This window comes from Ruditapes philippinarum, unplaced genomic scaffold, assembly GCF_026571515.1.
Source record: "Ruditapes philippinarum isolate M1 unplaced genomic scaffold, ASM2657151v2 ctg313_1_1_1_1, whole genome shotgun sequence".
Lineage (NCBI taxonomy): Eukaryota > Metazoa > Mollusca > Bivalvia > Venerida > Veneridae > Ruditapes > Ruditapes philippinarum.
In genome coordinates, this window is record NW_026860654.1 from 478,576 (window position 1) to 495,599 (window position 17,024).

General features: G+C 34.5%; 2 protein-coding genes across 5 annotated transcripts in view; one reads left to right on the forward strand and one right to left on the reverse strand.

Annotated features, from left to right (window-relative positions):
• Window positions 1–7,418, reverse strand: part of LOC132712915 (peroxisomal carnitine O-octanoyltransferase-like) — a 24,916-nt gene extending 17,498 nt beyond the window's left edge. For 2 of the 4 annotated variants that reach the window (XM_060695350.1, XM_060695348.1), the window contains exons 1-3: window positions 7,303–7,418; window positions 4,480–4,617; window positions 2,178–2,302 (exon numbers count right to left, since the gene is read on the reverse strand). In XM_060695350.1, coding sequence (XP_060551333.1) covers window positions 2,178–2,302; window positions 4,480–4,617; window positions 7,303–7,351 — 312 coding nt within the window. In that variant the 5' untranslated portion in view covers window positions 7,352–7,418. Of the gene's footprint in view, window positions 1–939; window positions 1,122–2,177; window positions 2,303–4,479; window positions 4,618–5,274; window positions 5,400–7,302 lie in introns of those variants that run through there. The other 2 variants (XM_060695349.1, XM_060695351.1) reach the window with 2 other exon arrangements.
• LOC132712916 (splicing factor ESS-2 homolog) lies at window positions 7,353–17,024 on the forward strand. Its single transcript, XM_060695352.1, has 7 exons — window positions 7,353–7,535; window positions 8,446–8,602; window positions 9,406–9,522; window positions 9,934–10,088; window positions 10,701–11,180; window positions 15,225–15,337; window positions 16,018–17,024. The coding sequence occupies exons 1-7, from the start codon at window positions 7,425–7,427 to the stop codon at window positions 16,406–16,408; spliced, it is 1,524 nt and encodes a 507-aa protein (XP_060551335.1). The 5' UTR covers window positions 7,353–7,424; the 3' UTR covers window positions 16,409–17,024.

The window sequence follows — 17,024 nt, forward strand, 5'->3', positions numbered from 1 at the left end:
ACTGATGTTAATCTATATGAGAAATTCAAATTTTTTAAGTGTTTTTTATTTTGTGTTTTTTTTTTGGCTTTTCGACCTCAGAGGACAATATATATTTACAGGACCATATATTTCAGCAAATAATAAAATATCCTTTTCAGTGATAAATAATTTTACAGAGTAAAATTGAGTTCAAGAAACAATTAAAATGAATTGGTTAGCCAATATGAAGGATGAGGATTATGGATGAACCACATTTTTTCTATGCCTCAGGAGAAAAAATAACACTTTCAATGCTGTATTTAGAAAATGGACTTGCCTAGCTTTGAATTTGGAACAATCCATTGTTACTTAAAGGGATTTTAATATAATAAAGATGCAATAAAGCAGCCTATAGTATCAAGCCTGGTAAGAGTGCACAGAAAAACAGCCTGGCAGTGCTCTCCTTTTTCCGAATTGGCTGGCAAAATTTGCGGCCTACTTTAGATGTGGTGCCAACCCAATGACAAAACAATACAGTACCACCTCTGCAAAGTGGCCCTCTGTAGACCAATCATCTCTTCACAACAACAGTTTCATTTTTTCCCAAAGTAAGACTTCACAAATATATGTAACCTCTGCAACATAACATCTCTCATTAACAACCAGAATCATTGTCTCCCAGAGGGTGCGGCTCTACAGGGTTTACCGTATGCTTTAAAATTACTCAGGAACCTCTAACTGCTAGGTACCCTCAAACTTTTGACTGCTTCTTTAAAAATCAAATTCAAAGAGAGCACTGACCTGGCCTAACTTTTATATTTGCAGCATGGGCAAGTCATTGTCTCCACACCTAAGTGCAGTAAAGGGTTAACTTCTTATATAATTTAATATGAGTTACCCCGTTACTGCACTAAGGTGACAATTATTATTATGACAGCTTGCGTTCAATGAGTTTGCGTGTATAGAATAACTTCTTACAGTCGTAGATATTTCCAGTATTTGAAATAATAGTGACACAGCATGGCCGCCCTTTCAACTTGTGTTTCGTATTCTATTTTGTAATAATGATATATAGTGGGCAGTGGCCCGCTAAAATTTATCATAGGGCCAATAGGGAGCCTGTAATCCAGGTAAGCATAATCTATCCACCATTTTTCAAGCTGAAAATACAAATATAACTACACATGGAATGACTATCAAAGTAATGTTAACACTAAGCAAATTTATCAGTCATAGTCACAAAAAGTGGAAATTATATTTTTACAATCAATAAAGAGTTCAAAGCAACTTATCATGTTTCTTTTGGAAAAACAACAACAAAAAACAGAATTAATAATTCTATAATTATAATCATGTAAACTTTTGATAAGAATATACAAACCAGTATCAGCATTTGATACTTGGATACAATTTCAAGCTTCTGTGTTACAGTGAGATTATGCCCATCCAAGGGTATAATTATAGTGAGTGAACATGTGAATATATAAATAAATTTTTATATTGCAATAATTCCTTTTGATTTAATAATTGACTTCGCAAAAACAATCAATAATGCTCGGATTCTAAGGAATTTTCTGTAAATATCAATTAGAATTTACGTGTTACATTCAGTTTATAAAAAGAGTGGGGCAGTCTTTTTATATTTAAGGAACATTTTGATTTTATCCTAAACATTTTCAAATATCCCCTGTTGGTCAAGCACCATTTTAACAGTCAATCTTTTGAAATATAAAGTTAATTCAGCTCAACTGGACTATGAAAATATGAGCATAATGCCACTTTAAATAAATTGATGATTAAGTACATATTTTAACAGTTTATGTTTACTTCATCTGTGTAAGAGCTTATATTTTCTCCCAAGTACAGTGTATGAAATATATATCCCCCACAGATATGGCACTAGCCAAAATCTGAAACAACCCACAAATGTCAATATTATCAATGACATCCCACAAGCAACAATGGCATAAAGAAAAGATAGACATGGCACATTCCCCTCTCTCTCTAGTCAATGCTCTCCCTCCTGAAGAGCCTGAGTAACTGAAGACTGTGGAACACCCGTCTGTGTTGCCAGTCAATGGCAACTCTGTGGCAAATTTATAATACTTCAAGCAGGATTTTTACAGACAGCTCAGTCTCTCATCAGCATTAATGATTTTTTCTTAAAAAAAAGTTAAAAATGACATTTACCAAATATTACTGACAACTAAACTTACCCAGTTTTTCTCTGTCCTGGCTTTATCAAGCAATTTCCTATGGAGCTCTTTCCCTACACCAGAAGCAAACTGTTGCACAATGAATTCTGTTTGCCTATACTCATCATCACTGACATGTGGTTTAACTAAGAGATATAAAAAACAATATACAATGTATTCAATTTGTGGCACTCGGCTGTTAATCCCCTGTTATTGAATATCACGATATCAATATGGCATCCTTATTCAAGATTCAATTCAATCTTAATTCATAATTTAGAATATCAATTAAAACTAAGTTTAAAACCCATTTCACTGCCTTGTGCAAATATCTCACTATTATCATTATTTCTGAAAAGAAAAGTAAGTTCACTCTGTTTTTTCTCAGCAAGCTTGAACCCAGAATTTAATTTTCAGAAGTCAGTGAGACATATAGATAACATGAAAAATTCTTTCTTATAAGAATGTATTTGTGATGACTAAAACATGTATTTAAATGGTTTTAGCAAGTTTAAGTTTGATACATTGATATATTGTCAATACTTGTCTTTCAATATAAATTAAAATGATGCATTTTCATCAATAACAGCCAGACTAGTCCTACAGTAAAGCAAAATTGATAAATTCAGTTTAGTCCTGATATATTATTGAAAATACAATAAAATCTGTGTTAAAGACCACTTTCAAATTACAAAGATCACCCTGTACTACTTTTCAAAAACCTGCCATTGATTTAAATAGAACAGCGTAACCTCTAAATAAAAACCACTTGTCCTTAAGGCCTTATTTGGTCTCTCCTTTCCATGATCTCTGTTTATAGGTTTGACGGTAAACGAAAAGGTCCAGTGGTCTAGTAGAAACACTGTCTGACTCTAAAACCCCAATACAGCATTGAACTACATTTACTAATATTAACCTAAGGCTTAAAAATGCTACAAACAAGAGGGCCATGATGGCCCTGAGGTCGCTCACCTGTATATAGTTCCACCCCCCCCCCCCCCCCGGGCCAATTTTTACCCAAGGGCTTTTATTTGTTTATTTGAACAGACTTGGTAGACACCCATAAGAAGATGTTTCATGCTAAACATCTAAGTTCTAGCTCATTGGGTTTTTTAAAAGAAGATTTTTTAAGTTTTTACTATACACATATAGTTAAAAACAATGACACCCCTGGGGCAGGGCCAGTTTTGACCCCTAGGCTTTTATTTGAACAAACTTTGTAGATATTTACTTAAAGATGTTTCATGCTTAATATCTAAACTCTAGCTATTTGCGTTCTTTAAAAGAAGATTTTTAAGTTTTTACTATATGCATATAGGGAAAATCTATGACCCCCTGGGGCAGGGCCAATTTTGACCTCAGGGCTTTTATTTGAACAAACTTGGTAGACACTCATTAGAAGATGTTTCATGCTAAATATCTTAGCTCTAGCTCTTTGGGTTCTTTAAAAGAAGTTTTTTTAAGTTTTTACTATATGCATAAAGGGAAAATCAATGACCCCCTGGGGCGGGCCAATTTTGACCCCAGGGCATTTATTTGAACAAACTTGGTAGACATTCACTAGAAGATGTTTCATGCTAAATATCTAAGCTCTAGCTCTTACAGTTCTTTAAAAGAAGATTTTTTAAGTTTTTACTATATGCATATAGGGAAAATCAATGACCCCCCGGGGCGGGGCCAGTTTTGACCCCAGGGCTTTTATTTGAACAAACTTGGTAGACACTCACTAGAAGATGTTTCATGCCAAATATCTTAGCTCTAGCTCTTTGGGTTCTTTAAAAGAAGATTTTTTAAGTTTTTACTATATGCATATAGGGAAAATCTATGACCCCCCCGGGGCAGGGCCAATTTTGACCCCAGGGCTTTTATTTGAACAAACTTGGAAGACACTCACTAGAAGATGTTTCATGCCAAATATCTAAGCTCTAGCTCTTTGGGTTCTTTAAAAGAAGATTTTTTAAGTTTTTACTATATGCATGTAGGGAAAATCAATGACCCCCTGGGGCAGGGCCAATTTTGACCCCAGGGCTTTTATTTGAACAAACTTGGTAGACACTCATTAGAAGATGTTTCATGCCAAATATCTAAGCTCTAGCTCTTAGGGTTGTTTAAAAGAAGATATTTAAAGATTTTTCTTTCGGTTGCCATGGCAACCAGAGTTCTGCATGGAATTAAATTCTTTGAACAATTTTTAAAGGTGACCACCAAAGGAACATTCCTGTGAAGTTTGGATGAAATTGGCTCAGTGGTTTATGAGGAGATGTCATTTAAAGCAAAAGTTTACGGACGGACGACGGACATTTTAATGTCATAAAATGCTAACCAGAGTCGAGGTATCTATCTAGTGTATGCTGTAAAGTAGGAACAGGCAGACTTGGCAGCTGTTCGTCAAACTGGAACGTCTTCTCCGTTTTTGATGTAAATATTGCATCTACATCTTTGGTTTCCATGTTGACAGTGTCTGGAATAAATTCAACAACCTATATGATTAAATGTAACATAATTGAGCACATGCAGTCTTATGCTACACTACTAGACTTTAATATCAAATGTTTTAGAATGATACTTAATTGACATTACGCCAGAGAAGAGATTGTTCTCACACTGTATCACGTGACCCGGTCATTCAGAACCTTAGACAAAAGACGGTACCAACGTTTATGCAATACTGTCATGCCACTTAAATGACTAATGAATTAACCTTATATAATTTGGTATATATAAAATTTTATTGCTTTTATTAAATAGATCCAGTTCAATGTTTTATGATATTTATAAAAGTAACAAATAACTGCATTCACACATTAATGATGAATAAAATGTTTGGCAAAGATCTTGTTATATTTCTCGCTGACTTCAAGGAAGATGTTACTGACAAAATATCATTTTAGTTTACAAATTCAAAGATAGTTAAAATGGATGTAGCAGAACATATAATAGTAAAATTATATCATTTCATTTTATTTCATTTATTGGCAAATCGGCATTATAAATGCCTTTGACCATTTACTACAACAAAGACATACAGTTTACATAAAAGTTTCAAAAAAACTACACATTTAATCTTTAAATAATAAATAATCAGCAAATATCAAACATTAAGAAATTTTAAACTCACAAATGAAATAAATCCTACAAATCAATGAAACAGAAACATTTACAAATGTTTTTGGGGTTTTATGTGTGAAATCACTTGTATGTAATGCATTTGTGCATAAATTGTCAAAATTAAATGAGAAAATTGCCCTTGCGTAACTTTGTTGTATGATATATGATTATATGTATATTTGTACATTAGATGTTTTCGTGATAAAACGCAATATTATTCACTTCAAAATAAGTTTTGCATATACAAGACCTTGGCTTTAAATCAAAACCGTGATCAGATATGATGTTATTGAAGCAGATGTATTTAAATATTTAATCTAAATTCATTCAGCTTTAATAGAAATATTTAGGTAGGATAATTTTGCCTAAAATATTTATTGCATATTTTCTCATTTTATTTGCAAGTACTTTTTTCTACTGCAACATTTTCTTGACACTATGTTATAAACAAACAAAAAAATGACATATTATCTGGATATTCTGAGACCTTATAATATATTATGTGATTATGATAATGAATAGACATGATTGTAATGAAGGAAGGAATAGAGCAATTGTTTAAATTTTTTCCTTATTTAATGCAATGTGGTATAGCCAGTTTTAACTTTCGTACCTGCTATATAACTTATTATCTTAATATATAGAAAGTTACTGATATTTTTGTTTTTGTAAAATGAACCAACTGACTCCATCTGTCAATATGTCAGGATATTTTGTATCTTAGATATACCGCTTTAACCTTTTCCCTCATATAGACGTGTTTTGGCGGTTCTTTGTCCCCCCCCCCCCTTTTTGAGGCCTCAAACAGTGAAAAAATGCCTTATTTAGGCCCCAAACACTGTTTTTCGTTTGAGAAATGTTGTTTAAAAAAGCGACCACTTTTTCGGTGCCGCCCCCCATCAAAATGTTACATCAGGGGGGGTTGCCAGATGGGGGATGTGCCCCCTTCTGTTTGGGGGGTTTGAACGGGGGCGGTAGTGCCCCTCATCACCAAGAAAATTTTTGACATGTGACAGGCTAAAAATGGCCTCAGGTCAATCTTAGGGTAACTAGTAACTGATGCTGAAAAGCCTTTTACTCTATCTCAATTCATTGAGAAGTTGCAGCACTTTGAAATCAGTTTTGATGGAAAAAACAATGCAAAAAGTGATTTTTGGCAATTTTGAGACGTCCCCCCGTTGCCATGGTAACAGGAAATTTACAATTGAGCATGCTGTTACAGAGGCTAGTCATCATTTGTGCCAAGTTTCATCAGTATTGAACCATTTTTCATAGTTTCATAGCATTTTGAACTTGTTACAGGAGGCTTTTCAATGAAATATGCTCATGGGGTAAAATGATAAATTGAAAAAAAATCAAAATAATTTCAATATAAATACTGCTGCACCATTGTCTTCTACAAACAGCTTGTCTAAGGAAAATGGCAGACTTCTCAGACATCTTAGCGTGAAATTGATAACTATCGCCGATTGGCTTATCTGTAATTAATCAAGACCCCTGCTAGTCAAAATATATTGACATGCCCAAAGCTTGATTCTGAGATATTTTCGTTCTAGCGCAAATTTCAGCACAGAAAAGGTACTTCTTATGTTGTACGTAGAGGCGAGATATTTCCCAGACACGAAAATAGCACAATATCTGGTTGCGCAGTACAATTAGTTGGACTAGACCCCTGCCAGCTTGATTGACAGGCGGCATAATGTCAATTAAACAAAAATTAAATTGTAAATAAACCAAATAAAAACCAATTGATAAGCAGACCATAATAATGAATGAAATGCTTTTTTTTTGCTTTTTTTGCCGTCTAAAACATAGTGTCAATGTCAAGAAGTCTTTTTTTTTTAATTATGATTAATAATTACATATCCGAAAATATTTGTCCGATTACTAAGCCAATGGGACCTTACAAATATCTTTTATCAGTGAATCGCCTTTGATAATTGAAAACAGCCACTGGAAAGCGTTAGAATAATTTTGTAATTTCAAGTGTATTCCAAAATCTGGCAAGCTTGTAGGATGTTAAAAAATGTCAACGAACCTTGCAAGTCCAAATTCCGTAAAATCTCCCAGACGCTTGCATCAAACATCAACAAACGTTTCAATGACTAGGAGATTTCCTGTACGTTTGTCCATCATTTATTGAGAAATAATTTTTACAAAATGGACTTAGTTAAAGTTTGTAGCAAGGCATTGGTGGTAGCCAAGCCGAAAGGAAGTCTTGGACCAGAGAAAAAGAAAGTCAATGTTCTGGATGAAGAGAAATACACAGAGGTATGTTACAAATTATTGTACAGACCCTAAAAGCTTTGGAAAAATAAATCACAAGTAATGTTGTACAGAGAAGTGAAGTAACTGTAGATATTGGGTTCAGAAGTGCTCACTGTTTAGGTGAGAGGATGTTTAAGCTGCCGAATAGCTAAGTCATTAGAGCAGCGGTATGGTTTTCCAAGGGTCCCAGGTTCAAGTGCTGGTCAGGCTGCAATTTTTCTCACCCTGTGACATTTGGTGTCCAACATGTTACCTTGACTGTAAAGCTCAGAGTTCAATTAGCATTGTTCTGTAATCTGTAAAATTTTGGTATGAATTTCAATATAGTGGGGGAGTATATCACGGTTCAGAACTGTTCACTATTTAGGGTAGAGGATGAGTAAGGGGCCAGATAGCTCAGTCAGTAGAGCCGCGGTATGTTATTCTGAGGGTGCCCGGTTCAAGCTACAGTCAGGCTGCACATTTTTCTCATCCTGTGACATGGAACAAAATAAAATTCCTGTTTCATTGGGACATTATTAGCCAAACTTTGGACTTGTCAATGAAACATCAAGATAATTTTGTATAGTCAATATATATTTCCAATGGTTGAAAGTCTGTAAAATGGGTCAAACCATTCACATAGAAATAATAAGACTAGAGGACAATTTAAGCAGCACTCCACAAGAAGGTAAAAAATCTACAGCAGAAGTCTTTAACCAAGCTATTTATAGTATCACATGACGGTCCTTATGCCAAATAACATCTTGTACTGACACTTTTGTCAACTTTCCTTATTGAGTTAATAGGTCAGTAATAATAGATTATCACATTAATCTTTTGACAACAAGAACATGTTTTTTTTCTGTTTTACAGAAGGTTTGTGCAAAAATTAAATGTATTTTACCAATTACAATGTTTGTATATTATACAGGAGCTTGAAAAGATCATTGAGAAAGATTTCTACCCCGACTTACCAAAGATGAAGGCCCAGTCTGAGTATTTTGAAGCACTTGAAAACAATGATTTAGTAAAATTAAGGGAGCTTGAGATGAGATACTCTAAAAGACCGGACACTGTCAATTCTGTGTGTAAGTACAAGTAATTTATACATGATCTTTCAGTGATTTTCCTCCTTATATAACAGAGGCCTATAAAAGGCCTCTTCCCAATTTAAATTTTTTATAAATTCATGTAGTTTTCCCAAAAATCTTAACTACCCTAGCATTATCCCAAATAAGCAATTTTAGCGATAATTGTTCCCAAAATGAATAGGCAAGGCCTCTACCCAATCAAGTGAGAAAAAACACTGTCTTTACCTGCTGGAATTGAAAAAGATTAGTGTTTGCCAACAGTAATGAGCCAGGCCAGCCTGCATAATCTTTACATGTAACTAGCTTGAGGTTACTCATGGTTTTCTTCTATTAAATATTATATATGAAATATTCAAGTTAAGGATGGGAATAAATATCAAAATCTTTTTATATGTGTGTAAAATATTACTTGTGAGTTACAATAAGTTTTTAACTCAACTATTCAAAGGATAGCGACAGCTATTGTATTCACCTAGTCAATGGTGTCACACTTCGTTTATTAAGTTTTTGTGTACAAGTTGGTATATTCATAACTACTGAAAGGAATGGGTGGGAAAAAGAACTTCACACTTTGAGAGAATAATAGAAAGTCTCTACATCAGGCCCATCTGTCATGGACTATAACATTATTATGGTCATTATTGAACTAAGAAACTTATACATTTTCCAGACTCTTGTTTTACTATGAAGCACAGAGAATAGTCAAGCACATTGTCCTACTGATAGTTGTTGTGGCAGAAACAGTTAAGTGATATGCCAGTGCAACCAGTCATATATATATAGTCTTTTTTTTTTTTCAGTTTCCTCCCCAGCAAATTTTGATACACCAGACAGAGGGGAAAGACCTCGAACAAGACGACCAGACACAGGGCAGAGCCATGTATCACACAGTAGAGGTGAAGAAAAAACTACAAATGGTGAGTTACCAAGTGAATGATTCATCCAAGTTTTATGTTGCCTTTGTACTTGCATTTTGGTATGTATTTAACTTTTTCAGGTCTTCAAAAGTTTTGATAATATGGCATTTATAAATATTATTTGATCAGTGCCAGATTTTGTCAGGAGGGAGAGCGTAGTTCATAGCAAACAGTTAAAAATATCACTCAGTTAAGGGTATAACTTTTGATTTTCCACTGATGAAACTTTATAAATTATTTTTCTGGCACATGTTCTTAAACGTTATAAAATAATTGTATAAATGTATATATTTCCTTGTACTTATACTTGTAATAAGAAGTCACATAATATTGACAAATTTTCAGTTAATTGACCTGTGTAATCAAAGCTAGGATTATATTTATATACATATTTTGTTCAATATCTTACAGATGAAAAGCCAGAGGTCAAAGTTCACCTCGATTCATTTCTGTCAAAGAACACGAGTGAAGATAACGATTCATTTAAACTAATCTTAGAAGAGGCGGACAAAAAACATAAGGAAAAACATGCCTGGCTGTTCGAGAATGAAGTGAACAGAACACAGGTGAGTAGAGCTATATTAAAGTTTGTTTTGTCTGTGTGATGAAATAACAAAAATTGATACAGAAGGGCTTTGGCCTAGTGGTTAAAGGTGTCTGCTTTTCAACCCAGGGATCATAGGTTTGAGCCCTGCTACTATCACGATCAAACACAAATCTCAACCTTGAATTTCTCAGTCAAGCTTACTTTTCTTAAAATTAATTTACAGAGATGATTGATTGATTGATTGATTGATTGATTGATTAACATCTTTTCTTTTTCATATACATGTGTACATGTACATATGCAAAAAAACCCACTTAACATAGGAATCCTCCCCCCCCACCCCCAAATGAAACTGTTAAAACTAATTAATAAAGATAAAGAGGATGATTTATTGATCAATTGATTGATTGATTGATTGATTGATTGATTGATTAACATACTGACTTTTCCATATACATGTGCAAAAGAACTTAACATAAGAATGCCAAAACAAAAATTTGTCGACTATTTCACTAGGAATTTATCAAAAATATAATTCACTGTTGTAATGCAGTAATCTACAGTACTGAAAAGCATGTGGTCCATTGAATAGAATCATTTCAATTTTTGAATTTCGTTATCAAACATACAGGAAGAAGAAGATAGACTGGCATTACCAAACATTGAACAACAAGCTGCTATCACAGATGGTAAAGCTGGGGTTGACACGTGGAAATACAAAACTAGGAATCACGTCATGTATATACCAGAAGGGGAAGATCTCAGCTCAATTGAACTCTTAGAATTGAAAAAGAAGAAACCTCGGAAAATATTTCATGAAAACACTCGCTTTCATTTAAATCCATGGAACACTCAAAGAAGTAAAGAAATGATTAAACAAGCCGCTTCAGAGAAAACTATGCAGCATTCTGGGAGAATAGGGCATGATGGGAAGGAACTGGAAATTGGCATGACGCCAAAAGTGAATGGGTATGGTTTTGTAGCCACGCCCTCCCCGGCCCCAGGAGTTGACGAGTCTCCACTGATGACGTGGGGAGAGATTGAAGGGACTCCGTTTCAGCTGGATCCCAGTGAAACTCCACTGGTACCCTCAGATGCTCCAGCCTTTAAGGTATTTTACTTCCGATAAAAAAATTCTTGATTTAGTTAGATAGTATAGTACATGTATATAGACTTATACGAAATTAAAGAAGGTATTTTCTGATAATTAATTATTATTTATATTCAATTAAATATATTGTATATGAAATTAAGGAATATGTTACACTTATTTGAAATTGCGTATAGAAGATTTGTAAATATAACGACGCGCTGAAAATAAGTACGGAAACAAATCAGGCGCAATTTAGCTAAAATATCAGGTACGGCAGCATGTATTTGTTGATGTCGTGTTAGAATCAAGATAATATATCCAAATTGGTGATTTTATCGCTCAATAACATCACTGTTTGTCGTTCAGATGCACATCATTGTATCACTCGGGCTACGCCCTCGTGATATAATTCCGTGCATCCCAACTCCAAACAGTGATGTTATTGAGCAATAAAATCACTGTTTGGGATATATTATTTCTTAATCAAACAAGAGCGTGTTTGTTAAACACAAATGCCCCCGGCTCAGATTCTTGTCAGTAGCAATGTTTCAAAAAAACGTTTACCCATTCACTCAGTTAAGGACAGAAAAATTGCCAAAAAATTGTAAACACAAGAAATATATGTAGCTTGACAAAGTCATAGCATTTTGTAATTGTGAAAAATATAAGTTGCCAAGTCATTGCTCTGACTTGTGAAGATGAAAAATATTCAACTTCATGCAAGTTATCTTCCTACCGAATATGAAATACATCTGTCATTAAATAAAGGCTGTATGGGCAAAAGTGTAAAAATCTATTTTTAGCACTGGTGACCTTAACCAAACTGACCCCTAACTCTATCCAAAAGAAGAATACCATGTAAGTTATCTTCCTACCAAATATGAAATACATCTGTCAAAAAATAAAGGCTGTATGGGCAAAAGTGTAAAAATCTATTTTTAGCACTGGTGACCTTGACCCAACTGACCCCTTACTCCATCCAAAGGAAGAATACCATGCAAGTTATCTTCCTACCAAATATGAAATACATCTGTCAATAAATAAAAGCTGTATGGGCAAAAGTGTAAAAATCTATTTTTAGCACAAGTGACCTTGACCCACTGATCCCTACCCCAATCAAATGATGACCATGCAAGTTATTTTCCTACCAAATATAAAATATATTTGTCACTTAATAAAGGCTGTATGAGCAAATGTGTAAAAATCTATTTTTAGAACTGGTGACCTTGACCCAACTGACCACTAACTCCATCAGAGTTTATGTTTCTATCAATTATAAATAACATCTGTCGATAGAATAAGGTCAATACACCTGTAAAAATGTAAAAATCAATATTAACATTGGTGACCTTGACATTGGTAACATTGACCTTGACCCAAATGACCCCTTACTACACCCAAAGAAGGAGGACCTCCCATGTTTGTAGTAAACTAAAACATCAACTAAAATATAAAGGCTGTATGAGCAAAAATGTTTATATTTATTTTTTAAACCAGTGACCTTGACCTTGACCCTAGAGACCGCTTACTCCACAAAAAATTAGAGGACCATCAAAGGTATCCACCTACTAAATATGAAAGATATCATTAAAGAAATTAAGCAATTAGGAGAAATTTAAGATAAATCCAACTTGCCGAAATAGGTTAACCAGACAAGGCCCTATTTTCAAAGTGAAAAAAGGGAAATAACTGGGAAATATGGATGACACAGTTATATAACTTGGCAATATCATGTACTTTGTATTGATAAGTAAGTGTGGAAATTATAAAGCCATTTGTATAGATAGAACTTAAGATATTTCCAACTTGCCGTTTTAGGTTAACCATTATTCATTTTCTAAGTGCTGAAAAGGGCCATAACTTGGTAAATATGAAAGCCAGAGTTATGTAACTTGCCCAGATCATGTACTTTGTATTGATTAGTAAGTGTGTAAACTTAGAAGCCATTGGTACAGGTAGAACTTAAGAAAAATCCAACTTGCCGTTCTAGGTTAACCTCGTACGGACAGACGAACGGACGGACGGACGGTTCAATTACTATATGCCCGGGGGCATAAAAAAAAATTATTGCCAAACAAAAATTTTTTTTTTAACTTAACATGGAATCTTATCGTATTGTTTTTTGCTCTGTAAAGGTACAATCTGGAATGTATAGTGTTGACATATTGAATCGTTTACCTACATACCCTGCCTAATATAAACTGGCATTGATAGTGGGAGTGAAAACAAAGATATTTTGCCACTGGCCCTACTCTCTTGTTTCAGTTTAATATTGAAAACCCCCATATTCTGTATCAAACTAGCAATGAACTGGTTCAGAGTCAAGGCAAGAACAAATGGCGATTTTTTTAAGACATTTATAACTGAGGATAGAACTGTTCAATGTATTATTAGCTCACCTGTCACAAAGTGACAAGGTGAGCTTATGTGATCGCTTTTCGTCCGGCGTCCGTCGTCCGTCCGTCCGTCCGTAAACTTTTGCTTTAAATGACATCTCCTCATAAACCACTGAGCCAATTTCATCCAAACTTCACAGGAATGTTCCTTTGGTGGTCACCTTTAAAAAATGTTCAAAGAATTTAATTCCATGCAGAACTCTGATTGCCATGGCAACCGAAAGAAAAATCTTTAAATATCTTCTTTTAAACAACCCTAAGAGCTAGAGCTTAGATATTTGGCATGAAACATCTTCTAGTGAGTGTCTACCAAGTTTGTTCAAATAAAAGCCCTAGGGTCAAAATTGGCCCCGCCCCAGGGGGTCATTGATTTTCCCTATATGCATATAGTAAAAACTTAAAAAATCTTCTTTTAAAGAACCCAAAGAGCTAGAGCTAAGATATTTTGCATGAAACATCTTCTAGTGAGTGTCTACCAAGTTTGTTCAAATAAAAACCCTGGGGTCAAAATTGGCCCCGCCCCAGGGGTCATTGATTTTCCCTATGTGCATATAGTAAAAACTTAAAAATTCTTCTTTTAAAGAACCGTAAGAGCTAGAGCTTAGATATTTGGCATGAAACATCTTCTAGTGAATGTCTACCAAGTTTGTTCAAATAAAAGCCCTAGGGTCAAAATTGGCCCCGCCCCAGGGGGTCATTGATTTTCCCTATATGCATATAGTAAAAACTTAAAAAATCTTCTTTTAAAGAACCATAAGAGCTAGAACTAAGATATTTGGCATGAAACGTCTTCTAGTGAATGTCTACCAAGTTTGTTCAAATAAAAGCCCTGGGGTCAAAATTGACCCCGCCCCAGGGGGTCATAGATTTTCCCTATATGCATATAGTAAAAACTTAAAAAATCTTCTTTTAAAGAACTCAAAGAGCTAGAGCTAAGATATTTAGCATGAAACATGTTCCAATGGGTGTCTACCAAGTATGTTCAAATAAAAGCCCTGGGGTCAAAACTGGCCCCGCCCGGGGGGTCATTGATTTTCCTTATATGTGTATAGCAAAAACTTAAAAATCTTCTTTGAAAAAACCCAAATAGCTAGAGTTTAGATATTAAGCATGAAACATCTTTAAGTAAATATCTACAAAGTTTGTTCAAATAAAAGCCCTGGGGGTCAAAACTGGCCCTGCCCCAGGGGTGTCATTGTTTTTAACTATATGTGTATAGTAAAAACTTTAAAAATCTTCTTTTAAAAAACCCAATGAGCTAGAACTTAGATGTTTAGCATGAAACATCTTCTTATGGGTGTCTACCAAGTCTGTTCAAATAAACAAATAAAAGCCCTTGGGTAAAAATTGGCCTGGGGGTGGGGGGGCCTATATACAGGTGAGCGACCTCAGGGCCATCATGGCCCTCTTGTTATTATTATTATTGTCTGAATCTAAAATAGTAATGATAGATCTTTCTAAATATCAATATTATGCAAATTTAATTAGAAAGTAGTTTTACAGAATTTCAAACAAGTTTTATTATGTTTCACATTGGATTGTATTTTTATGCTCCTTGAAAAACCATTATCTTCTGCCTATAGATATGTTGTACATATGCTTTAAACATATATTGTTTGTTTAATGCAATAAAATTATTTGAGCTTGAATATACTTTATATTCTAGATACCAGATGTTCCAAAGAGAGACCAGTTAGCTATTGAATTAGCGGAGAAGTCTAGTCGACAACATCGAGATAAGAAGAAAAACGCTCTAATGCTTGCTTCCAGACTGGCGAGGTATGTATACAGTACCTTACTTGATACATAACTCATTATATTATTGTTATACAGGCCTTTTCCTAGCCTTTTTTGGAAAAAGAACCTTGCCCAGTTTGGGAAATTTTGCATTGTAAAATTGCTTAATTCGGAAAAATATTTGGTACCTTTTGAAGCCCCTTCATGCTCTTTTGGCATAGTCACACTTTAATTTTGTTTTTGTGTGCAACTTAGTATCTCTGAAGGGAATGGGTTGAAACTTTACTCATTTCTTTGATAGCATAATAGGAGGTCACTATCATAAGTCCATAACTCTAACATGAATTTTGACACAATTATAACCCTTTTTGGACTTAGAAAATTATACATTATCAAGGCTCTTGTTTTTACATCAATCATTGAGAATAGGCAAACACGCTGTCCTATTGATAGCTCTTGTTATGTATGTAACAAATTACACTGTTGTATACATGTAGCCCTAAAATGTGAGTCTAGTTACTTCCCTTGATGTTACTTTTTCTTTTAAATGAATTATTTATAACAAAGTTGTTTCTCATCCATTTTCAGATGTAGCTTACTTACTAGTCTGACTTTTTACTGACGATGTTGGCTTATCTTTGCAATTAAAGATGAAATGTATAAAATACTCGAATACACACAAATGTACTGTTGATAACTGAATTTTTTTTTTACATTTTCAGCCCTATACAAGGCCACAACAGGAAGAGTTCATTAGAGAGGATCAGTTCATTATCCCCTGCCGCACAACGTTTACTAGGCAGCCGTATTGGTGTTCGAACGGGTACAGACAAAGCCCTGCGAGAAAGTTACTCCCCGTCTCCCTCACATAGACACTCTGGGTACAAAACCCCAAAATTGACTCCGAAACTTACCCCGAAATCAAAAACTCCATCCATGTCAACGCCCAGCGGAAGTTCTACCCCAGGAAGTGCTACCCCTGGAAGTGAGCGCGGAGAAAGTGCGACACCGTTCTTGACGGACAATTTATTACAGTTACCCAAGAAACGGCTTAGTAATGAGGAACCTTTAAATGATGGGAAAAAACGACTAAGAGCAACAGATTTCTTCTGAAGAAACAAATGTTATTCACCCGTCGTCTTTCTTGTGAAATTTCCTTAGGAAAAGGATGTGAACTCCGAGAGATAAAAGCTTAAGATTATAGCCTATGACTTATATTCACAAATACATTGTGAAAAGTTTCATTGGCTAAGTAGTCGGAGATTTAAGCCTCCGACATAAATTCTGTAGAAAATAATGGTTGGAGTCAAATCATCTGAAAATACATGTAAAAGTTTTGGTGTAATAGGGTTCTTGAGATTTGTGTATTCTTTTGAAATTTGAAGATCATATTTGGCTATTGTAACTGATGATTATCTTCAAAGTTCAGAAAATGACCCCAGCAGCTGGGTCCAAGTTTATAAAAAATTTACTTATGCCTTAAGTCAGATCTCAGGCATTTGATTGGTAAAAACCAGCATAGAATGTATATTGATGAATGAAAATCCAGAGATATCAGACCGATCTCAGAAAAAGGTTTTATTATCTCCAGACCCTATCATAGAAAATTTTATGTTTCAAAGAAATGATTTTGTAGCAAAAGTATAGTTTATTGTCTATAAACTCGCACTTTATGTCTTGTGATTCATGTATACGATGCATTGTCAGTAAATGATTAAAAGCTATAAAG

What these genes read in the sequence shown, in the direction of transcription:
- LOC132712916 (XM_060695352.1), top strand. Translation starts at nt 7,425, where the DNA reads ATGGACTTAGTTAAAGTTTGTAGCAAGGCATTGGTGGTAGCCAAGCCG. An exon ending in ATGAAGTGAACAGAACACAG is followed by an intron (nt 10,089 to 10,700) that starts GTGAGTAGAGCT and finishes TCAAACATACAG; the next exon opens with GAAGAAGAAGATAGACTGGC. An exon ending in CTTGCTTCCAGACTGGCGAG is followed by an intron (nt 15,338 to 16,017) that starts GTATGTATACAG and finishes TTACATTTTCAG; the next exon opens with CCCTATACAAGGCCACAACA.